General features: G+C 46.7%; 1 protein-coding gene across 7 annotated transcripts in view; it reads left to right on the forward strand.

Annotated features, from left to right (window-relative positions):
* Positions 1 to 11,422: 11,422 nt before the first annotated feature.
* The window catches only part of ATXN2 (ataxin 2), a 401,010-nt gene continuing 387,806 nt past the window's right edge, over positions 11,423 to 24,626 (forward strand). For 5 of the 7 annotated variants that reach the window (XM_030217310.1, XM_030217313.1, XM_030217311.1 and 2 more), the window contains exon 1: positions 11,424 to 12,156. In XM_030217310.1, coding sequence (XP_030073170.1) covers positions 12,056 to 12,156 — 101 coding nt within the window. In that variant the 5' untranslated portion in view covers positions 11,424 to 12,055. Of the gene's footprint in view, positions 12,157 to 24,626 lie in introns of all 7 variants that reach the window. The other 2 variants (XM_030217312.1, XM_030217315.1) reach the window with 1 other exon arrangement.

Consider the following 24,626-nt stretch of genomic DNA (forward strand, 5'->3'; position numbering starts at 1 on the left):
TTTTTCTCTCTAGATTAACCCCGTTATTTTGGACCCTGAAGCAGTTAAGCTAAACACTGGCCATCTTTGGTCCGGGATGTTGGGAGAAAGATTTAAGAAGTTGGCTCTGTATGTGCTTTCTAAAGATAAATACATTTGATACCTGAATTGGTACAGCAGAAGTTTTGCTCACTTACTCTAGTAGAGCTATGGATTGCCTTTTTTTAATATTTAAAGAAGTGACTTCTAAATTGCTATAGATGTTTTATAAGAACATGGATATTGAAAATTGAAAAATTAAGAAATACATGTTATCGGAAGGTTTTTACCAATGATGAAGAGTAGATCGTTATGATCACATTCAGCTCTATAAATCTGTGGATTTGGAGCTCTTTGAGGCTTCTCCCCCCCCCCCTTTTTTTGAGTGGATCATTTTGTTTGGAGTTTTAACTTTTTTTTTTTTTTTAAAGTAAAAAATGTAATGTTTTAATAAATCAACAACTTGAAATATACAGTCCATGATGTTTAGAGAATCAGTCATGTACCCCTAACCCTTGTTACTATTTTCCTGGTTCAGTTGAGTTCCAGTTGTGCAGTAGCTGAAATCTAAATCATCTTAGTTTATTCTTGAGTGGTAACATTTCTTACATCAGTGCTTCAAGTCACCTCCCTATTCTGTTCCAATTCTATTCTTATTTATGGAAAGATGGCTTAAATTTATGGCCGTAGGCCAATGCTGTTAATTTCCAGTTGTCAAGGGCTGCAACTAGGTTGTATTTTTGAGAAACCCATAATGAAATATATCCCAGAGAGATCTGTATGTGTACCATGCAGGTGATATGCATGCAAATCTCTTTTAGATATAACAATTAGTGATATCCTGAAAACTCAAATCTGTTTTCAGTTCTCAAGGACTATCAGTGAATGGTATTGCTCTAGACAGTGAAGTATAAACATTATTTCTTAATTTTCGCCAATTAATAGAACGAAATGAAATTTGGAATAACTAAAAGATCAACTATTTTAACTAATATGATTTGTAACATTACTAGAGAAGCAGCAAATAACTTTTACCATTACATTGGTCTTAGACAAAACTGGATTTGTTGTGGCATCTTTACCAACAGAAGAGTGGGCCAAAGATGATGATGTATATGAACATTTAAGACCGAAAGGTACTTTTCTTTGTGAAACTCAAAGAAATGTTACCAAACTCAGGTGATATTTTTTTCAGTTTTAATATAAAATTGAAAGTTATAGGCATAAAATCATTTACATACAACTCTTCTTGGCTCTTGGTTCACCTTGTTTCAAGTATGTTTTGTCTTGCAACGCACCTGCTGGTCACCCGAGATCTACTAGTGGATCTGGTATTGTATATAACCACAGCGCTGTAATAGTTTGAGAGATGCAAACCTTTTTATTTAAATTTTTTTTGTTACATTTGTACCCCACGCTTTCCCACTCATGGCAGGCTCAATGCGGCTTACATGGGGCAATGGAGGGTTAAGTGACTTGCCCAGAGTCACAAGGAGCTGCCTGTGCCTGAAGTGGGAATCGAACTCAGTTCCTCAGAACCAAAGTCCACCACCCTAACCACTCTTCTTATAAAGTTTACATATTCTTCCCTCCCCTCCATCCATATGCATCTCCTTCCTATTCTTCCCTCCCCTCCATCCATATGCATCTCCTTCCTCTCTCATCCATCCATGTCCAGCATTTCTCCTCTCTCCATCCATGTTCATCTCACTTCCTCTCTTCCCTCTCCTCCATCCATGTTCACCTCACTTTTTCTCTCTTCTCTCCCTCCATCCATGTCCAGCATTTCAACTATCTCCATGTACAGCATTTCTCCTTTCCCCCTCCCCTCCATCCATGTTCATCTCACTTCCTCTCTTTCCTCCTCTCCATCCATATCCAGCATTTCAACTCTCTCCCCTCCATCCATGTGCATCTCCTTCCTCTGTCTTCCCTCTTCCCCATCCGTCCAGCATTTCTCCTCTCTCCCCTCCCCTCCATCCGTGTGCATCTCCTTCCCTCCATTTCTCTTCCATGCTCTCCACTCCCATGTCCAGCATTTCTCCTCTCTTCTCTTCCCTCCCCTCCATCCATGTACATCTCCTTCCTGTCTTCCCTCTTCTCCATCCATGGCCAGCATTTCTCCTGCCCTCCCCTCCATCCATCCATGTCCAGCAACTCTCCTCTCTCCCCTGCCCTCCCCTCCTATCCATGTCCAGCGATTCTCCTTTGCCCCATCCTTCTCTCCCATCCATGTCCAGCGATTCTCCTTTGCCCCCATTCTTCTCTCCCATCCATGTCCAGCGATTCTCCTTTGCCCCCACCCTTCCCTCTCATCCATGTCCAGCGATTCTCCTCTCTCCCCTCCCCTCCCTGTCTAGTGACTCGTCCCAGCCTCCACCTGCCCCCGAGATCATTCCAACCCCAAAACAACTATGTTACAAATCATATTAGTTAAAATAGTTGATCTTTTAGTTATTCCAAATTTCGTTTAGTTCTATTAATTAGCGGACTCTGGTGCTCTGATCCCTGGACTGGATGGTCTCTCCCGGCACAGCTGCAGCACCACACGGGGCTACTGACAGCGGCTCCCCCAGTCCTCTTCTTCCTTCTGGCCCGTCTGCACTCGAAAACCTGCCCTCCTCCACCTGAGCTTGGGGAGCATGCTGGAGCCGGCAGCTAATGACAAGCAAAAGAGGTACAGGAGGGGCAGTTGACTTGAGGAAGGAGCGGGGCGAGTGGCGGCCTGGAACAAAAGTGTGCCAGAGCTTCACTTTCTGAAAAATCGTGAAAAACAACATTAAAAAAGCTACCCAAGGCTTTCATACACACAGCTTGTGTGAAAGCCATGGGTAGCACACTGAGCATGTGCAGAGCAGCCACGATTAGTGACTGGCTTTTCTGCGCATGCTCAGCTTACCAACTGGCTTCCCCCTTACCAAGCTGCTCGCTGTTTTTGTGAGCAGCTCATTTGTATCCATTTTTTTGTGTGCATCGCTCGCTATTTCCTCCTTGGTAATTTTTACCAAGGTGGAAATAGCAATTGGTGCTTTACTGGGACTTTGGTGCATTAGCCAATGAAACAGAGCACAGTTGCGGCTCCAGGTGGAGGAAGGGGGAAACACTCACAGCCTGGGGCTCAGAGAGATGGAAAACCAAAGTCAAATCAGGTAACTCATCCAAGGCTATCCGGGGTTCCCAACCCTACAAAAAAGAATCCATAAGGTCCCGAGGTAAAATAGGCAGCAAGTTGGTGGGAGGATCTTCCATTTAGACTTATGTTTTCCAATTCAAGAATAGAAAGAGCAGCATACAGAAGGCAGATTTTCAAGCCAGTGCCATCTTGGATCCATATCTCCTCCTTACTATGTTTTATTACACTGGATATAGGGATGCCTTCATGTGGGATGTTCTGCAATCACCTGTATTTTGAATTTGTAAAAAGAAAATAAAAAGCTTTTCATCAAGTTTTCTGACATAATTGCAATCAGATGTGGTTACAAGTGATATGCCAATGCACTGTCCAAAATCCCTCCCTATCCTGAAAAACATGAGAACACCAAAATCAAGGCTGAGGGCCTGAAACACAAAGGCAGCCATAAAATACGACTGCCTTGGTAAAATGTAGTGACTCACTAACAGTCAGCAATGCATTGCTCGGTGTTTGCAAGTCTGAGCTGTCAAATGCATCGGAACCATCCCAGACCCCATACTTTTTAAAAAATTTCCCTGGTGGTCCAGTGGACCTTGACCCTCACCTCACCACGGCCCTCCTGAATCTTTTAAAAAATGTTTCCCTGGTGGTCCAGTGAACTACTACTACTACTATTTAGCATTTCTATAGCGCTACAAGGCGTACGCAGCGCTGCACAAACATAGAAGAAAGACAGTCCCTGCTCAAAGAGCTTACAATCTAATAGACAAAAAATAAATAAAGTAAGCAAATCAAATCAATTAATGTGAACGGGAAGGAAGAGAGGAGGGTAGGTGGAGGCGAGTGGTTACAAGTGGTTACGAGTCAAAAGCAATGTTAAAGAGGTGGGCTTTCAGTCTAGATTTAAAGGTGGCCAAGGATGGGGTAAGACGTAGGGGCTCAGGAAGTTTATTCCAGGCGTAGGGTGCAGCGAGACAGAAGGCGCGAAGTCTGGAGTTGGCAGTAGTGGAGAAGGGAACAGATAAGAAGAATTTATCCATGGAGCGGAGTGCACGGGAAGGGGTGTAGGGAAGGACAAGTGTGGAGAGCTACTGGGGAGCAGCAGAGTGAATACATTTATAGGTTAGTAGAAGAAGTTTGAACAGGATGCGAAAACGGATAGGGAGCCAGTGAAGGGTCTTGAGGAGAGGGGTAGTATGAGTAAAGCGACCCTGGCGGAAGACGAGACGGGCAGCAGAGTTGAGCAGATCTGAAACAGACCTCTTACCCCACCCCTACTCCCGGTTGCATCCCTCACCCCATCCTACCTGCACCCCTCCCTATACCTTTATAAGGTGGAGGCAGGAGCAACACCTCCTCCCTCAGGCCCACCCAGAACAAAATGGCAGCGCATTCTGGGATGCACTGGGCAGGGATAAATACTATATAAGGATTTTTTTTCCTTATATGGTGCTTAGCCCTGCCCAGTACATCCCAGAATGCACTGGGCAGGGCTTAGGCACCACCCTTTTGTTCCAGGCGGGCCTGAGGCAGGAGGTGTTGCTTCTGCCTCCACCTTGTAAAGGTACAGGGAGGAGTGCGGGTGGGTTTGGGACCAGGAAGGGGGGGGGGGTGCACACACATGGAGGGGGGTCTAGTTAATTGGACCTCACAGGAAAAGTTTAAAAAAAGATTTGGAGGGGGAGGGGGCAGGGATCTAAAAAAAAAAAAAATTCAGGGTCCATTGGACCACCAGGGAAAAAAAATAAACTGGGGGGGGGGGGGGGGGCACCAGGAAATGAGAGGTAGGAAGCACAGCCTTTGAGCTGCCTGTGCTTCTCTCCTCTCCAACAGCTCCATAGCAGCCATAAAATTTGCTCCTTAAATTACGGCTGCTCTGGAGCTGTGCATCCCCTGGAATACACATTAGAATACTAATGAGCTCATTGCAAACATTGGCACGGGGTTCTCAGTGGCTGCTATCTGCACACATTAGAGCCAAGGAAGACCCCTTTGTGCATTACTAGCTATATAATCACTTGCTTTAGACTGGCTCTGCTGCACATAACAAAAAGATCCCCATAGTATAGTAACATGTGGAAACTTAAACGCGTAAAACCTTTCTTCCCAAGGGAAATTGTTATGATTGGGGTCTGAACCCCTCTCAAACTTACCTCTTTCCTGGGGGTCAGCTTCTTGGCTGGCTTTTGTTTCTTTGTCTGTCCTTTCTGAGCTGGCTCTGTCTCTCTGTGCTGGCAGCTTCCAGCAGCAGGGCTCTAATTGTTTCACTATACTGCACCTGTGTAGGGTTACCATTTTGTGTCCTCTGAAAAAGAGGACACATGCCACGCCCCCTGGTCCGCCCCATCACGCCCCCCTGCCCCGCCCCTGCCCCTTTTGGATCCTCGTTCCGCCCCCTATTCCCCTCCCCCGTCACATAGTCCCCTCCCCTGCCCCCATCACCTACCCCCCGCACCCCCCTGTCACATACTCCCCCCCGTCACATACCCCTCCCCTCACTTACTATCTAGCCCTGGTGGTCTACCACCTCATTTTGAACTAAAGGTTCACATTATGACATTATGAGACCTTTTCCCCTCTCACTGAATGAGCAGTTTGGAGTGGTACATATAACTGCTTTTGAACTGGACTATGTTGGCACATTTAGACTGGACAGAACTTATGCATGAAGGAGCCCCTATAGACAGCCCCTCCAAATATGACACCATTAGTACTAATGATGAAACCTATCCTTCCTCTTTGTACATCTGTATGCTGCACAAGCGACCATGTCTGAAAATATAAGTGAGATTAAATAAAAATGCTACCAACAATAAAGAACGACAACAACGAGGATGCAGCAGCTCATAGGTTTGCTTTCTTTGTTTTGAGTGTACCAGATGATGGCTGCGCGAGGAAGAGGAAACAGAGGCTAACCTAAGTGACTTCAACGTTTTGACGTCATGCCATCTCCAGTTTTTTTCTTCAGTCCCTTTGGTTTTCATTGCCGCGTGGACGCACCCACTTACGCTGGACGGCATGATGACATCTAATTTTTTTAAACCCGCGAGCGCCTTTTTTTTTTTTCTTATTTTGTTCCCTGATGCTGGATTCAGAGAGCCTGTAAGTTGTTACAACAATGTGCTTTACATTTGGTCGTTTTGTATAGCTTCATATGGTACTCGGGTGAATGAGGAGGCTGTTCCTACTTGCTCGCTAGGATCGGGGATTGATTTTCCGCCTTCCTCGTTCGAGCTTCGAGGAGATGACATGTCCGGTCCCATAGCAGTCGGAAGTGCAGTGCTGGTAACGGAGCGCAAGAACAGGGGAAGGAGTATGGCGTATCCCGACCCGTTTTTCATAGTAAATGAAGAGCGGAGTCGGCGGACCCTCTCGGCAACGGCCGCGTTACAGGATCGCAGTAGGTAGGGTTACCATTCGTCCCGACGAAACCCGGACAAATCGGGGAAATGCGGAAATCCGCCCGGACTCCCCATGGCGCCCTCAAAAAGAGGACATGTCCGGGGAAATCCGGACGAATGGTAACCCTACACCTGTGTGGGTAGTCTGAGTTGCTCTAACTCTCTTTGGGTGTACTGGCTTCAAGTGTTTCACGGTGTTGCATTGGTGTGGGTTGGGCCTCTATGGTTTTCAGTGTGCTCTCTGGGTTAGTGTGCTGTTGCCTGGGTCTAGGGAGTGTGACATCATCAGGGAGGGCCTTGATAAGGAAGTGGGTTCTTTCCTTCAGGGCCTTCGCAACGTTTGCTTCTGGCTACTTGCTTTAGGTCCAGGTTAGTTTAGTGCAGTGTGCACTTGTGACTTGTGTGTTTGACTTCCCTGTTTTTCCCTTTTGTTACGGTGTGTAGCACTGCTGTTAGTGCAGTGCTGGAGTTTGGTGCTGGGAGCTCCCTTGTGAGTAAGTGTTTAGGAAGCACCCTTTGTTGTTTGGGTATTTGGCTTTCCTGCTTGTTTTCTTGTGCTTTCCCCGCTTTTCCTCGTGACCTGTGTTTAGCTGCTGTAGCTGGGTGCTTAGGAAGCACCAGGGTGAGAACCCATGTTTAGCTGCTGCAGCTTGGTGCTTAGGAAGTACCAGTGTTAAGGTCTGGCATTTGTCTTCCCTTCCTTTTCCCTTGTGGTTTCCCTGCACTTCTGTTAGTGTAGGGCGTAGGGGCACCCCTGTTAGTTTCTGTTGGGAGCACTGCTGTTAGTGGAGGGCTTAGGAGCTTTTCTGTTGGTGCTGGGCTTAGGAACACTTTTGGTCACTTTAGGAGTTAGGTGCACTACTACTACTACTACTATTTAGCATTTCTATAGCGCTACAAGGCATACGCAGCGCTGCACAAACATAGAAGAAAGACAGTCCCTGCTCAAAGAGCTTACAATCTAATAGACAAAAAATAAATAAAGTAAGCAAATCAAATCAATTAATGTGAACGGGAAGGAAGAGAGGAGGGTAGGTGGAGGCGAGTGGTTACAAGTGGTTACTAGTCAAAAGCAATGTTAAAGAGGTGGGCTTTCAGTCTAGATTTAAAGGTGGCCAAGGATGGGGCAAGACGTAGGGGCTCAGGAAGTTTATTCCAGGCGTAGGGTGCAGCGAGACAGAAGGCGCGAAGTCTGGAGTTGGCAGTAGTGGAGAAGGGAACAGATAAGAAGGATTTATCCATGGAGCGGAGTGCACGGGAAGGGGTGTAGGGAAGGACGAGTGTGGAGAGATACTGGGGAGCAGCAGAGTGAATACATTTATAGGTTAGTAGAAGAAGTTTGAACAGGATGCGAAAACGGATAGGGAGCCAGTGAAGGGTCTTGAGGAGAGGGGTAGTATGAGTAAAGCGACCCTGGCGGAAGGTGCACTTCAGTTACAGCTTGTTCTAGTCCTGGTCCCTGTGTCGTCCAGTAAGTCCTGCCGGCTACTCGAACCCATGAGCTCAACTCCTGGGGGGCTTAGTAGCTAAGTGCAGGTGAAGCTGTGTGGACCAGTCCAGTGTGCTCCAGTCCCGTGTTCCAGTCCTGTGTCCTCCAGTCCGGGGGACCAGTCCAGTGTGCTCCAGTCCAGTGTGTTCCGGTCCGGTGTGTGTTCCAGTCTGGTGTGCTCCTGTCCAGTGTGTTCCGGTCCGGGGGATTGCAGCCCAGTGTCCGGTGTCCTCCAGTCCGGGGGATTCCAGTCCATGTGTTCCGGTTCGCTGGGCAGTGCCTGCAGTCCCTGCCGGTGTGCTTACCCAGTGTTGGTTGGTGGGTTTTGCCTGCTGCTGTCGCTCCTCGTCAGCAGCCCAAGGGCTCACGTTTGCTCCAGAGCCCAGCCCCGCGGGCTCTGAACCTGAGAACCTGACAGAAATATTCCGTAACCTAATACAATCAATGGTACTAAGCCATGCAGACTATTGCAACGGAATCTATACGAGATGTAAAGAACAACTCACAAAGAAACTCCAGACCACTCAAAACACAGCAGCCAGGCTGATATTTGGTAAAACATGATTCGAAAGTGCCAAACCCCTCCGAGAAAAACCGCATTGGCTCCCAATCAAAGAACATATTACCTTCAAAATCTGCACCCTGGTCCACAAAATTATCTACGGCAAAGTCCCAGGCTACATGACAGACCTCATAGATCTACCAACCAGAAACACAACCAGATCATCACGAACATACCTAAACCTCCACTACCCAAACTGCAAAGGACTCAAATACAAAGCAACCTACGCATCCAGCTTCTCCTATATATGCACACAACTATGGAACTCACTGCCAAAAGCTGTGAAAACAACTTCAGGAAATCACTAAAAACCAACCTGTTCAAAAAGGCATACCCTACCGACCCAACATAAATGCCTACAATCTGCAACACAGCAAAACCAAAGCTCATAATGGACACTATATAACCTCTCCTGTCTTTGATCCGCATTGTGCCTGAATCTTAATCAACCACATCACGACGTATTTGTTTCTCTACCAGACTTGGCGAACGCCTTTACGGTACTATGTAAGCTACATTGAGCCTGCAAATAGGTGTGAAAATGTGGGATACAAATGTAACAAATAAACATGGTAAATGACAGCAGATAAAGAAAAGATGCACCTAATTTCACTTCTACTGGACAATTAATCCCTTCTCCCTTTTTTCTTCCAATGTGTGTTGATGAAGCAAATCCTGTTCAGAAAATTCCAAAAGCTGTTGCTGAATTCTTTACTTTACTCATTTTGTTACCTGTTTTCTTACCTTATTCGTCTTTTTACCTGTTTCCTTCTAATTACTATGAATTAATTATGAATTATGATTATATATCATGCAATGGAAATGTTATCGAATATTTCAGACCAGTGGTGGAGACAGAAGCATTATCAGAATTTCTGGTCTACTGGAGGCATGGAGGCGCCTCAGTTTAGTGAAAGTACGAACTCGGAGAGAGACAGTGCTTTATTTTTTCAGTCATGTACCACGGACCCTGAGGCAGTAATTCGAAACTTGGGCCGAAGTTGGGCATTGGCTGATGGTTTTTGACTGCTAAATATAAAAGAAAAGATAAGTAACCGATTAGTGAAAATTCACACGTCAGTATTTGAGCGGATTTGCCAGACTAGCGTATAAAAAAAGAGGTTTTTTGCCTATGATGATTTAGAGGACCTCCTCATGCTGATGACTCAGCGATAGAGTGTTCCCCTAGATTTTGAGGCTTTTCCTCTCAATAATCATATACATCAGAGATTTTGGATATTTGTCATACCTAGATTGTATTCTATTTCTCCCCATATCCTTGCTTGCTCTGTGGTGGTTTAGATTTTCCTGAAAGTAAAAATAAGGCAGGAGGAGTTCAGTCTGCTGTGTAGCATATGGTTCAAGGCCTCAGTTTCATATGGTTTCTATTAGCGAGGCATCTCCCTTAACAAATGCCATAAATAAATAAACAAAACAAAAACAGAGTGAATGACAGCAAAGACGACATTAGCAATGTAGTGAGTGCTGCAATCGCCACATTGTGCAGGCCACCCCCCCCATGCTTTCTTAGTAGTTTCCCATTTGTCTTGAGCTTGAATACTCATGGTTTCTTTCAATTTTCTTGCCAATTTGTAGAATGTTTTAGAAGCACATGGGGGAAAATCCTTCAATGAAGACCACGGAGTTCGTTTTCCTGAAAAAGTTGCTCTCCTCCATATAGTCTTCCAATTTGTCTTGGGCTTGAATACGCTTATTTGTTTCAATTCTCTTACCGATTTATAGAATGAGTTAGAAGCACATAGGGGAAAATCTTTAATTAAAAGCCCACTCACGTCGCAGATAAAAGGGATGCCCGTTAGTTCTTCTTCTTTAACTAGAATTAAGCAGGAGGAAACTCCCCCCCCCCCCCCCAGTAATTTGCAAACTAAAAACATGATTACAATACAAGCAAGATGCATCTGATTTGAGAAAGGGAGTTCAAGAGAAAGGTCGCACCTAGAACTCGTTGGTTGACGCTTGTTTGTCACCTCCGCGGTAAAGGAGGCACTGTTTCACTGGGAATCCAGAGAGCCAGGACAGCGTTCGTTCGCGGCACAGCATTGCTCCCCAGAGCACAGAAAGGGTTAACTATGCAGCCAGACAGCGCAAAATTCCTGATGAAATCCGAAGACGTGTTCTTCTGTTTCTCCAGCTGTAGCGAAGCCGGCAGTATCTTCACTTCTCCAGCAGGCGCATTCCAATGGACGTGCAGCAAACCACATCGATTGCCGGGCCCTCCTCCTACGGCATCACACGGGAAGGGGGGTTAGGGGTGGGGGGGGTTAGAGGACCGTGCTTTAGACGAGCCTGATAGTACCTGTCCAACATATGAGCACATTTTAGATGCTTCCACACCCAGAGATGACCTCGAACTCCGATTGCATATAAAATTGCCAGATTTGCTTAACCGCCTATCCAGATGTTACAAGTTCTAGGTCTATTTCTTACTACAGGGCCTAGGCTAGACTTCCCCCCCCCCCTTAAAGGCAAAAAAATCTTATTAGTGACGTGCATATGCCATCACACAACAAACATTATGGTTTAAGTTACTGAGTATATATTTAATACCGAGACAGGACAGCGCAGAATTGTAGGCACGAGGGGTGTAGAGGACGTTTTGACACAAGTTACACAGAAAGTCAGAAAGTTTCTGACAGAAACGTGTATGAGTGGTGTGTGACGGCAGCCGTGTAGCCTAGCAGGCTGGACCTCTGCTCGACAGCGGCAGCGTAAAGAAACGCTGACCGCAGAGATACCGGCTCGCGCTTACGTGCCTCACAGAGATCACAGGGGCGCGCACGCCGCCGCTGCCACCACCGTCTCCTCTCTTGACTTCCCGTAAATAGTCCGCTCGCTTCCCCTTCTCTTTAATTTTGTAAGGCAAAAACAAGCAACCTCCAACTTACTCCCCAGAAACCAACAAAGTACGGTCTCCCTCCTCGGTGCCCTTTAACATAATCGCGGCTATACCGTTTTCCCCCGTGCAGCCTCTTCGTGGTACCCCCCCCCCCCCCGAGGCGGAGCAGTCACGGCTTGGGAAGCGAAAGCAGCGCAGCTACGTAACAGTGGCTGTTGGCACAGATATCCCTCCGCCGGTCGGCTCTCCTCAGAGTAGACTGTTTTGGTCTTTTTCGCCTGTAGCAACAGCGGAGAGTTTATTCACATCTTTAAAACTGTCAGCGGGATTATTATCAAAGAACCGAATTAAAAGCAAGGGGGGGAAACAAAACAAAACGAAAGCCTGCACAACGTAAAACCAAAATCCGACCAAGACTAAAAACAAAATCCCGACAGCTACCCGGCGACAACTTTGTCAACCTCGTCTTCATCCATCAGTCGGAAACTGCGGCTGGTGCTTTGAAACACAAAATTACAACAACAACAACAAAAGTGGAAAAGTTTTATTTTTTTTCCCGTCTGGTGAAAATTGTGCTGTTTATGGGCTCGTCACCATGTCCATGAAACAGGCCGGCGGTAACCGAAAACCCGGTAGCGGGGGGAGCGTCTCTACGGCGGCAGGAAGCGGCGGCGGCGGCCGGCAGACTATGGGCAGGTAAGGCTAGTAGTGATTTCCTTAACCAGATAAGTCCCGCGAGCAGCGGTTACTGAACGGAGGGGTGGAGGAGGGGGGCAGCGGGTGCTAGGCCTGAGAGAAGCCCTGCTGCTTTCTCCCTCTTCCCTTTCGCAGCTTTCAGGCCTTCCCCTCTGCCTGCGTCCGAGGCCCGAATTGAAGACGTTAAAAAAAAAAACAACCCCAAATCCTTCTGAAAATTGCAAACCAAGCAGGCATTATGATGGACTAAAATAAATAAAACAAAAATAGAAACAGAGCAATTTTGCCTGCATTTTTCTGGATTCAGAGTGAGGGTTTTAATCAATGTTATGTAGGGATCGGGATCTAGGGTCATTTTCTTAAACATGTTTGTTTTGACACCAGTGTTGGTTTTGTTTTTTTTTTCTGTTGGAGGGGTTTTGCACTACTGCCCTTTTATGTGTCGAATTTGGCCCAGGAATAAAAAAAATGTGGTGTTATCCGCAGTGGGTTTCCTTCACCAGCTGGGATCAGATCAACGTGCTGTTGGCCTCCAAAGGCAGAAAGGGCGTTATATTATGCCGGTTGCGCATTTTTTTGCTTTCTTATATTCTCCCCGCCTCCACCATCGTCCGGGTAGAGAAACTGGTTAAAAATTGTTGCAGTCTTCAGAAAATAGTAAAACGTACGCTTTCGTGCTGGATGGCTATAGTAAATTGCAGTCTGGCATACAGTGTTCAGCACTGACTTATTTTGTACTTTGCGAGTCAGGGCCTTGACAACATATTTGCAGTTCAGTAGCAAACGTTTGTAGGGTAAATCAACTTCTGCACATAGAAACAGTAGCCCAAACCGAGAATGGAATAGACCGTTTCATGTAGTGCCCGTTCTTGTAGGATATCCTTTGTATTCAGCAGAATGTTATAATCATTCATAACTACCATATTTTAGTTAGGGACAACATGCCAGTGTTTATGTAACAGGTTATAAATGTCATTTTTTTTTAAATTATGCATTGCTTTAAAATAGTACCAGCGGGAAACCTCTCCAGTGTAGGTCCCCACAGTTTTCCATTAATGTAGAACTTTTTCCAAATGAATATATCAGGATGATAAAGTGCATTTCTGAAAATTTAAGGTTGTTTACCTTCCCCAACTGAGCAAATACGTTTTTCTATTAAATGTATTAGTATACTCACAGTGGAAGTTTTTTGTTTTTTTTTTAGCTTCCTGTTGTAGTTCAAGAAGAAATAAAACAGAGGGAATAAGCAGATGAGCTATAACCACTTTCCTTTTTTGCAAGCTTGGGTTCAATTTCTGGGGCCACTGTTATAAACTTATATACTAGATCCATGCACTTAGATGCATGGCTTTTTAATGGCTTTAAATGGCTTAGATGCATGGCTTTTTAGCTCCCTTTACAGTAACCAAGCTATATAAATGTGCCCAACGCAAAAACAAATGTGCTAATAAGGCAGAGCACACTGAGTGACACTAGCATAGACCCATGTGCACATTCAACTGGAGGTGTTGTGCAAAGCTTCCAGTTGACACTATACAGATCCGATTCCTCCCCTCCGTCCACACATTCTTGGTGTCAGAAATGTCCCTGGGCTCCCCTTGGAGCCTCACCCCAAAGATTTCCCTGGTGGCCTAAGGGGTTCCACCCTTCTCTCTGGGGCCCAAGTTGACTCCTCCGCACTATCCACAACTGTGCTTTGGGGGTTCTTGGAGGAGGGAAAATTGTAAGTATTGGGGACAGATACACTTGGGCTTCTAGAATATTTTTGGTGGGATTGAGGAGCAGGATGGGGGGCACATGGGCTGCTAGCAAAATCTTTAGGTTGCAAGAGCAGAACACTGGGCCACCAGAAATATTTTTGGAGTCAGGAGGGTCGTTTTGGATCCCTGGGGTACTTTTGGTGAGGCAAGGAGGTGGGGAACTCGAGGGCAAACAGGGAAATTCTTAGAGTGGGGTGGAGCTGGGGGGGGGGGGAGGTTGAAGATTGGGAACCACTGGACCACCAGGGATTTTTTTATGGGGTTTGTGGGGGAGAGGGATTGGAGGGCCCAGGCTGACAGTGATCTTAGGGTTATCTGAGGTGAAATATCACACTTCACGTCATAGAACCCCTTTGCTCCCCACTGCATCTTTATAGTAACGTAGTAGATGATGGCAGAGAAAGACCCATACGGTCCATCTAGTCTGCCCAACAAGAGAAACTCATGTGTGCTACTTTATGTGTATACCTGACCTTGATTTGTATCTGTCATTTTCAGGGCACAGACCTAGAAGCCTCCCAACTACTAGCCCTGCCTCCCACCACCAGATCTGCCACCCAATCTCCACTAAGCTTCTAAGGATCCCTTCCTTCTGAACAGGATTCCTTTGTGTTTATCCCACGCATTTTTGAATTCTGTTACTGTTTTCATCTCCACCATCTCCCGTGGGAGGGCATTCCAAGTATCCACCACTCTCTCCGTGAAAAAATACTTCCTGACATTTTTCTTGAGTCTGCCCCCCTTCAATCTCATTTCATGTCCTCTAGTTCTACTGCCTTCCCATCTATGAAAAAGGTTTGTTTGCGGATTAATACCTTTCAAATATTTGAACGTCTATCGTATCACCCCTGTTTCTCCTTTCCTCAAGGGTATACGTGTTCAGGTCAGCAAGTCTCTCCTCATACATCTTGTAACGCAAATCCGATACCATTCTCGTAGCTTTTATTTGCACCGCTTCAATTCTTTTTACATCCTTAGCAAGATATGGCCTCCAAAACTGAACACAATACTCCAGGTGGGGCCTCACCAACGACTTATACAGGGGCATTAAAACCTCTTTTCTTCTGCTGGTCACACCTCTCTCTATACAGCCTAGCAGTCTTCTAGCTACGGCCACTGCCTTGTCACACTGTTTCGTCGCCTTCAGATCCTCAGATAGTATCACCCCAAGATCCCTCTTCCCGTCTGTACATATCAGACGCTCACTGCCTAACACATACGTCTCCCGTGGATTTCTACTCCCTAAGTGCATCACTTTGCATTTCTTGGCATTGAATTTTAATTGCCAAACCTTAGACCATTCTTCTAGCTTCTGCAGATCCTTTTTAATGTTTTCCACTCCCTCCTGGGTGTCCACTCTGTTACAAATCTTAGTATCATCTGCAAAAAGGCAAACTTTACCCTCCAGCCCTTCGGCAATGTCTCCCACAAATATATTGAACACCAGCTCCGATCCCTGAGGCACTCCACTGCTCACCCTTCCCTCTTCCGAGCGAATTCTATTAACCACCACCCTCTGGCGTCTGTCCGTCAGCCAGTTCCTAATCCAGTTCACCACGTCGGGTCCTATCTTCAGCCTGTCAAGTTTATTCAAGAGCCTCCTGTGGGGAACCGTGTCAAAAGCTTTGCTGAAATCTAAGTAGATTACGTCTATAGCATGTCCCTGATTCAGTTCTCCGGTCACCCAAAGAATTCAATGAGATTTGTTTGGCACGATTTCCCTTTGGTAAAACCATGTTATGTCGGATCTTGTAACTTATTGGCTTCCAGGAAATTCACTATCCTTTCCTTCAGTATCACTTCCATTACTTTTCCAATAACCGAAGTGAGGCTTACCAGCCTGTAGTTTCCAGCTTCTTCCCTATCACCACTTTTGTGAAGAGGGACCACATCCGCTGTTCTCCAATCTCACGGAACCTCTCTCGTCTCCAAGGATTTATTAAACAAATCTTTAAGAGGACCAGCCAGAACCTCTCTGAGCTCCCTCAATATCCTGGGGTGGATCCCGTCCGGTCCTATGGCTTTGTCCACCTTTAGATTTTCAAGTTGTTCATACACACACTCTTCCGGGAACGGTGCTTTATCCACTCCATTCTCATATGTACTTTTGCCAGTCAATTGTGGTCCTTCTTCAGGATTTTCTTCAGTGAAAACAGAACAAAAGTATCTATTTAGGAAATTTGCTTTTTCTTCATCGTTATCTACATAGCAGTTTGCAGCATCTTTCAGTCTCACAATTCCCTTTTTAGTCTTCCTCCTTTCACTAATATACCTGAAGAAATGTTTGTCACCCCTCCTTACATTTCTAGCCATTTGTTCTTGCGCTTTCACCAGACGTATCTCTCTCTCTTGGCTTCTTTCAGTTTAATCCGGTATTCGTCTCCGTGTTCCTCTTCTTGAGTTTTTCTGCATTTCAGGAACGCCAACTCTTTAACCTTCATTTTCTCGGCCACTTGCTTGGAGAACCATATCGGTTTCCTTTTTCTCTTGCTTTTATTTACTCTCCTTACAAAAAGGCTTGTGGCCATATTTATAGCTTCTTTCAGCCTGGATCACTGTCCTTCCACTTCTCATTCGCCCTCCCAGCCCATCAGCTCCTTCCTCAGGTATTCCCCCATTTTACTAAAGTCAGCATGCTTGAAATCTAGGACTTTGAGTTTTGAGTGGCTGCCCGCCACTTCAGCTGTCGTATCAAACCGTTTGAATGGTCACTGCTGCCCAGGTGGGCACCCACTCGGACATTTGATACACTATCCCCATTTGTGAGCACCAGATCCAGCGCCGCTCCCTCCCTCGTGGGTTCTGTCACCATTTGTCTGACCAGAGCACTTTGAAAAGCATTCACAATCTCTCTACTTCTTTCTGATTCCGCAGGTGGAACCTTCCAATCTACATCCGGCAGATTGAAATCTCCCAGCAACAGCACCTCTCTCTTCTTTTCCCAACTTTTGAGTATCCGCGATCAGATCTTGTTCTAGTTCCTCCAATTGTGTTGGAGGTCTGTAGACAACACCCACATGGACAGAGGTTCTCTTTTAAGGTGATCCATATTGCTTCTTCCTTTCCCCATGTCCCTGTTATTTCAGTTGCTGCGATATCATTTCTCACATGCCTGCCCTAAGCTGTTGTGAAGAATAAAAGAAAAACTGTGCTGACTTCTAGTGCATTTTTTAAAAATATTGTTACATCAGGAGCAGTTACTAATTCAAGTACTTTGCATGTCCACTGTTCCTTTGGCACAGTGGTTGTACTCAAGATTTCCCCGCACTGGACGGCTTTCTGCATCAGGGAGCAGTGTGGGAAAATCTTGAGTAAGCGGTACGCTAATGCATAGGGCAATTTGCTGTCATTGGGAGATGAGGGAATTAAGGTTTAAGGGGTGTGTGCAGAAGTTGGTGTGAGGTTTACCACACAGTTACTTCAGGTTTTATGAGTATGGAAGAAATGTTTTTGAGGCTAATATTTATGAGCAGAAAGACAGACACCAATATGTGCATGCACTTCTGTTTTTGTTTGGACATGTGCAAAAGAAGCTGCCCTTTGCATAAAACTTTTATGCACATTTATTTATTAGGATTTATTTACTGCCTTTTTGACGGAATTCACTCAAGGTGTTGTACTGCAAGAATAAGTCAAACATAAGCAATAGACAATTACAGCAGTAAAAATGCGTGTTAATAGTGGAAGTCTGATGGGCACAAGGTCTGCATGTTTTAAATTTGCATATCAGGTTCCTGCATGACATGTTAGCTGAAAAGGAAATATGGACAAGGCATGGGTTTGCTAACAACTGAGTCATTTTTCTTTTTACGCAGTTTTTTAGTTTGCTATTTGACATTTCTGAATATTCTGAACGTGCTTAGAAATTGAGCTGATCCAGGAAAACAATATCATGCTTCTTATCAAGGATTTCCATGAAGGCTTTTTTTCATGTAGGATTCTTTCTTCTCATCCCAGAGGTTTTTTTGCATTGGTCTGCTGACATGCTGAGGAAGAAACCTCATGCTTCTGCACAAGGATGAGCCAGCGGTTCCTGTGGTACTCTTTAGGTCATATGTAGAGCTGTGGTGATTGTGTTGCAAATTAGTTAGACAGGACACTATATTGGAACTGAAAAACTACTGTGGTTCTATTAACCCCTGTATGCAGAATATATGAATGCAGTGGAATAGACTGAGGGGAAAGATTTTCTGTGCGTGTCACTCTGGTACAAGAAGGATTTTGAACCAGGGATTTGAGGGAGGGGGCATTTAGAGTTCCAAGACTTAGAGGAGTATGATATGTTTAATTGTATTTTACTGTTTGCCTTACGGTCTTGTGTAAGCCACATTGAGCCTACTACTAGTGGGAAAATGTGGGGTATAAATGTGTTAAAATAAATAATAGATACTGATTACTTTGTATATACTCGGGTTAGTTACTATTTAAAGCAGGGGGACAATCAGATAACATAAAGAGTTGCTGCTGAAAGAAAAATGGGGGAAAGCAACACTGAAGAGGTTAATCATGGATCTATATAAGATGGTCAGCAATACTAAATTGGGAATATTTAAGTGTATGGTGGAGTTGGAAAGGGACCTGGAGGAAATATTGACAGACAAATAATGGAAGAAGATATGAGAGGGTTGAGTAAAACATCAATCAAACATATAAATGGCAAGTGACCGACTCACCTGCAAATGCACAGTACAGACTTCCCTCTCTGTCCCGTCCTCGCGTCAAGATGTCATGACATCAGAGGGCGGAGCACTGAGGGAACCTGAGTCGGACTGTCGCACGCCGCCTGGAAACGAACATCGTGTAAACCAACCTCCACCCCCCCATCCCCGGCCCCCTCCGTATCAGGCCCCTGCACTGACCTGACAGCGCCTCTCACCTCCGTGTGGAAGTGCTGCAGGCAGCAGCAGAGCGATCTGCCTGTAGCGCTTTCACACGGAGGTGAGAGGCGCTGTCAGGTCAGTGCAGGGGGCCTTGCACGGAGGGGAGGAGGGTAGCTGGACATGGGGGAAAGGCAGGGGGGAGAGGGCATGGTTGCTGGACATGGGGTGAGAGCAGGGCAGAGAGGAGGGTAGCTGGAGGAGGGGGAAGGCCAAGGGAAAGAGGAGGGTTGCTGGATATGGGGGGGGGGGAGGATCGGTGGACAGGGTGAGGCCAGGGGAGAGAGGACAGCTGCAATACTCACCCGTTTTTACGGGCTTAACGGCTAGTATTGACTATAAGGAAAATGGTTATACAATTATGCTTAGGTGGTATTCCCTGTAGCCCAAGGAAGGTAGGTGTTGGAGGTACATTTGTCCTTTAGATTGGAAGCTCCTTTGAGCAGGGACTGTCCTATGTTAAATTGTACAGCGCTGCGTAACCCTAGTAGCGCTTTAGAAATGTCAAGTAGTAGTAGTAGGTGCAGAATGACACGGGGACAAAGTTTGTCCCAGTCCCCGTGGATTCTGTCTCCGTCCCCACCCCATCCCCGCATGTTCTGGTTCTAACCCTGTCCCCATGGGCTCTGTCCTCATCTGCAGAAGCCTCAAATAATTATGATTTTATATTTACATCTTTTTTACTATAGTATAAAAAGGAACAATATGCTGTGCAGCTATTGTGTATAAATTACAAATAGGAAAGCAATAATAATAACAAGCAGCTATAATAACCCTCCTCACTACTACCCTCTACCATTCCAACCTCAAAATAATTGATTTCTACTACCCCAAGGAATCCTAATCCACTCTGTTAAAATGTCCAGGGGTACAAAATACAACATGTTCTGTATGCCAAATGGGGGAGAAATATGCCCTATGAAACATTGTCATGATTTTTTAAATCTTTGAATGAATAATAAGTCATCAACAATCTTGGGATTCAGTCTAGCTCTCCTGTCTTCCACAGTCCTTCCTGCAATAGAAGATGTCTTCTTAGAAGATGTGCTGCTAGCAGGAATGTACAGGATCTCCCATGCAAAGTTCCTCAGTTCTTTTGATTCGCGATCTGGAGTCATACGTCTTTTCTTCGACTGCGCTCTTTTTGGCTCAGGAGACTTGGACTCAGAGTTTACCGCTTCCCTTTCTTCCTTTTCTTCTTAAAGTTGTAGTATTTTTTTCTCAAATATTAAAAAAAAAAAATAGTTTTTCCATTATTTTATTAGTTTTTTTCTTCACCTTTTTAAGTTTCCTTCTTTTTTTCGTCGTGCCCGCCCTTTAGGCTGCTCAGCCGGGTCATTTTTTTCCTTTTTTGTGTCTTTTATTTGACACGATCTTTTAATTTCGCAGCCGCTGTTTTTCCGTCCATGTCATCAAGGACTTCCAGCGGCTTCAAACGTTGTACTCGCTGCAACTGGACCATCTCGGGTACTGACCCCCACGCGTGGTGTCTCTAATGTCTTGGGCCCGACCAGCTTGCCTGTAAGCTGTGTCTTTTGATGAAGAAATGGGCCCAAGTGACTCGGGAGGCTCAACGTGAGAAACTTTTTTTTTGCTTATCAGTCCGGTCCTTTGACGTCGGCATCGACATCGGTACCGAGGTCGGCGTCGTCGACATCGAGAGCAGGTAATGGGTGCCGAATGACCGCATCGCGCTGGGAGCAGCGAGGCATCGAGTTAGTCTCCACCTATCTCGAGGCCTACTGCTATGCAGGCCCCCCGGGACAGACCTTCGTTGGACCCAGCCCCGAGGAGGCGTGAGGATTCTACGTCCTCCTCTTCGGTACCGAGGAGTCTCGATGACGGACGTTGAGCGAAGGCTAAGAAGCACCGACACCGTTCTCCTTCCATGCACGGTACCGAGAGCTCCGGGGAGCCGAGGGAGTTGGCACCCGAAAAGCGTCGGCGCCGGGAGGACCGCTCACCCTCCATACAGGAAGTGCCAGTGCATCGGTCATCTGGCAGCCTGGTACCGGCTCTCGAGCCCCCTCAGATTCTGCCACCGACTCTTGCACGGGCTCCCCAGCCTTTTCCAATGGAAGCTCTTGACGAGCGCATCAGAGCCCTTTTTCCAGAGCTTCTGGTGGGATTGCTGCGCCAATCTGCTTTGGTGTTGGGGGTGCTTGCGCCTTCTGTACTGATTGCGGAAGCGGCATCTGGGCCATCGCCTGTGGTGAGGTCCCCGTCTTCGGTGCTGCTTGCAGTATTGGCGCCGGCTGCCACCCAGGTTGTTTCCCCCTCAACGTCTGTGGAGGAAGCTTCGCTGGAGTCCAGGCAGGAGTCGACTTCTCGACATCCCCCACGAGGTCGTCGTTCTTCGATGTCAAGACAGGCTCGGGTTCCGGCTGCTCTTAGGGAGCTTTTGTCCGATACTGATGATGAGCGCTCGTGGGAAGAGGAGGGAAGACCCCAGATACTTTTCAGAGAAAGAGTCATATGGGGTTCCCTCTGATCCTACTCCGCCAATTGAAAGAAGAATGTCTCCAACTTGAGAGTCTTTCTTTCTCATCTTTTGTTCAGGAAATGTCTAAGCACATTCCATTCCCTATGGAGGTTGTGGATGAGCCCAGGGCCGAGATGCTCGAGGTCTTGGATTATCCTTCTCCGCCTGCTGAGGTTGCAATGGCCCCCTTGCATAATACGCTCAGGAAAGTACTTATGCGAAATTGGTCGTTCCCTCCCTCTTTCTAATCCAGTGGTCCCCCAAAAAATCCGAATTCCAGTACAGAGTCCATGGAGAACCTGTAATGGTGAAGGCCCAACTCCGATTCCATGGTGGTGGACTCTGCTCTCGGTGTCCCCAGGCAGAGAGTCTAGGATCTTGGATTCTTTTGGAGGAAAACGTATCAGGCCGCTGTGCTCGCCACCAAGATCCAAACTTAACAGCTCTACACGAGCATCCACTTGTGGAACTTGGTGAGGCAACTGTCTAGTTTGGTTGAAGCACTTCCTCCGGAGCTCGCCGAACCTTTTCACCAGGTGGTCAGGCAGCAGAAGGTGTGTCGCAAATTCCTGGCCAGGGAACACTTTTGATGTGGCATCCCGAGTAGCTGCTCAAGGTATAGTGATGTGCAGACTCTCATGGCTGCGTGTCTCTGACCTGAATCATAAGACCCAGCAGCGGATAGTGGATGTTCCTTGCCGGGGGGGATAATCTTTTTGGAGAAAAAGTAGAGGACATGGTCGATCAGATCAAAAAGCACCATGATGCTATGGATTTTCTCTCCCTCCGTGCGTCTTCTGCTACCACCTCCTCATCCAGGAGGTTTTTTGGAGGGAAGAGGCGTGCTCCCTAGTCCTACAACAGGCGTAGGTACACTCCTGCTTCTCGGCAGCCTGTCCAGGCTCAGTCCCAGTACGCTCATTCCCGTCAATGGCGTGCATCTAAGGCCCCTAGGGCTCCCCAGCAAAAGCAAGGGATGGGCTTTTGACTGGCTCCAGTGCAGCATAGCCTCAAAAAAAAGTGTCCGTACCGGATGGCTTGCCGGTCGGGGGGAGGTTGATATTTTTTCACCAAAGGTGGCCTCTTATAACCTCCAACAGGGGGGTTCTTCAAATAGTCCGGTTAGGATACACTCTCAATCTGGTATCCAAACCTCCAAATTGCCCACTGGGAGCTCAATCCTAAAGCTCCCAGCACAAGCAGGTACTTGCAGAGGAACTCTCCGACCTTCTCAAGGCCAATGCAGTCGAACCCGTTTCACCAGGAGAAGAAGGGTTGGGATTCTATTCCAGGTACTTCCTTGTGCAAAAGAAAATAGGGGGGATGCGTCCCATCCTAGACCTAAGGGCCCTGAACAAGTTCCTAGGCCGAGAAAAGTTCAGGATGGTTTCCCTAGGCACCCTTCTTCCCATGATTCAGGAAAACGATTGGCTATTCTCTCTGGACTTAAAGGATGCTTACACTCACATCTCGATACTTCCAGCGCACAGGAAGTATCTTCAATTTTGGTTGGGAACTCGGCACTTTCAGTATTGTGTACTGCCCTTTGGTCTCGCGTCTGCGCCCAGGGTTTTCACAAAGTGCCTGGCAGTTGTCGCAGCATCGCTACACAGACTGGGAGTGCATGTGTTCCCTTATCTCAACGATTGGCTGGTGAAGAGCACCTCGGAGGCAGGCGTTCTACGGTCCATGCGGATGACTATTCGGGTGCTAGAACTTCTGGGCTTTGTAATCAAACATCCCAAGTCCCATCTTATCCCGGTTCAAAAATTGGTGTTAATTGGAGCTCTGTTGGACACACAGACGTCTCAATCTTATCTTCCCCAGGTAAGGGCAGACAATCTCCTGGCTCTAATGTCCTTGGCTCGAGCGTCTCAACAGATCACAGCTCGGCAGATGTTGAGACTCTTAGGGCACATGGCTTCCACAGTTCATGTAACTCCCATGGCATGCCTTCATATGAGATCAGCTCAATGGACCCTAGCTTCCCAGTGGTGCCAGGCCACAGGGGGTCTAGAGGATGTGATCCATCTCTCCACCGACTTTTGCACTCGATCCAATTTGACCTTGGGACGTCCATTCCAAATTCCTCAGCCACAAAAAGTACTGAAGACGGATGCATCCCTCCTGGGGTGGGGAGCTCATGTAGATGGGCTTCACACTCAAGGAGCTTGGTCTTTTCAGGAAAAAGATCTTCAGATCAACCTCCTGGAATTATGAGCGATCTGGAACGCTCTCAAGGCTTTCAGAGATCGGCTGTCCAACCAAATCATTTTAATTCAGACAATCAGGTTGCAATGTATTACACACCAACTAGCAGGGGGGCACCGGATCTCGTCCTCTGTGTCAGGAAGCCATCCGGATGTGGCTTTGGGCTCACCACCACGGCATGTTTTTCCAAGCCACGTATCTGGCAGGCGTAAACAACAGTATGGCTGACAGGTTGAGCAGGATCATGCAACCTCACGAGCGGTCACTGAACATGGAGGTTGTCCGCAAGATCTTCCGAGCGTGGGGCACCCCCTCAGTGGATCTTTTTGCCACTCAGTTCAATCACAAGGTCCCTCAATTCTGTTCCAGGCTCCAGGCCCACGACAGACTAGCGTCAGATGCCTTTCTTCTTCATTGGGGGACAGGCCTTCTGTGTGCGTATCCTCCTATACCTCTAGTAGGGAAGACTTTACTGAAACTCAAGCAAGACTGTGGAACCATGATTCTGATTGCACCCTTTTGGCCCTGTCAGATCTGGTTCCCTCTTCTTTTGGAGTTGTCCTCCGAAGAACCCTGGAGATTGGAGTGTTCTCCGACCCTCATCACCCAGAACGAGGGGTCACTTCTACATCCCAACCTCCAGTCTCTGGCTCTCACAGCCTGGATGTTGACAGCTTAGAAGTTGCCTCCTTAGGTCTTTCAGAGGGTGTCTCCCGAGTCTTGCTTGCTTCCAGGAAAGATTCCACGAAAAAGTGTTATTCTTTCAAATGGAGGAGGTTTGCTGTCTGGTGTGCACCAAGGCCCTAGATCCTTTTCTTTGTCCTACATGGACCCTGCTTAAATACCTTCTACACTTATCAGAGTCTGGTCTCAAGACCAACTCCGTCAGGGTTCACTTTAGTGCAATCAGTGCTTACCCTCAACGTGTAGAAGGTCAGCCTATCTCTGGACAGCCTTTAGTAGTTCGTTTCATGAGAGGTTTGCTTTTGTCAAAGCCTGCAGTCAAACCTCCACCAGTGTCATGGGATCTCAACGTTGTTCTCACCCAGGGAAACAGGGGTGATATGATACAGACGTTCAAATATTTGAAAGGTATTAATCTGCAAATGAACCTTTTCCGGAGAGGGGAAGGCGGTAGAA

The sequence above is a fragment of the Microcaecilia unicolor genome, chromosome 11 (genome assembly GCF_901765095.1).
Source record: "Microcaecilia unicolor chromosome 11, aMicUni1.1, whole genome shotgun sequence".
Taxonomy (NCBI): Eukaryota; Metazoa; Chordata; class Amphibia; order Gymnophiona; family Siphonopidae; genus Microcaecilia; species Microcaecilia unicolor.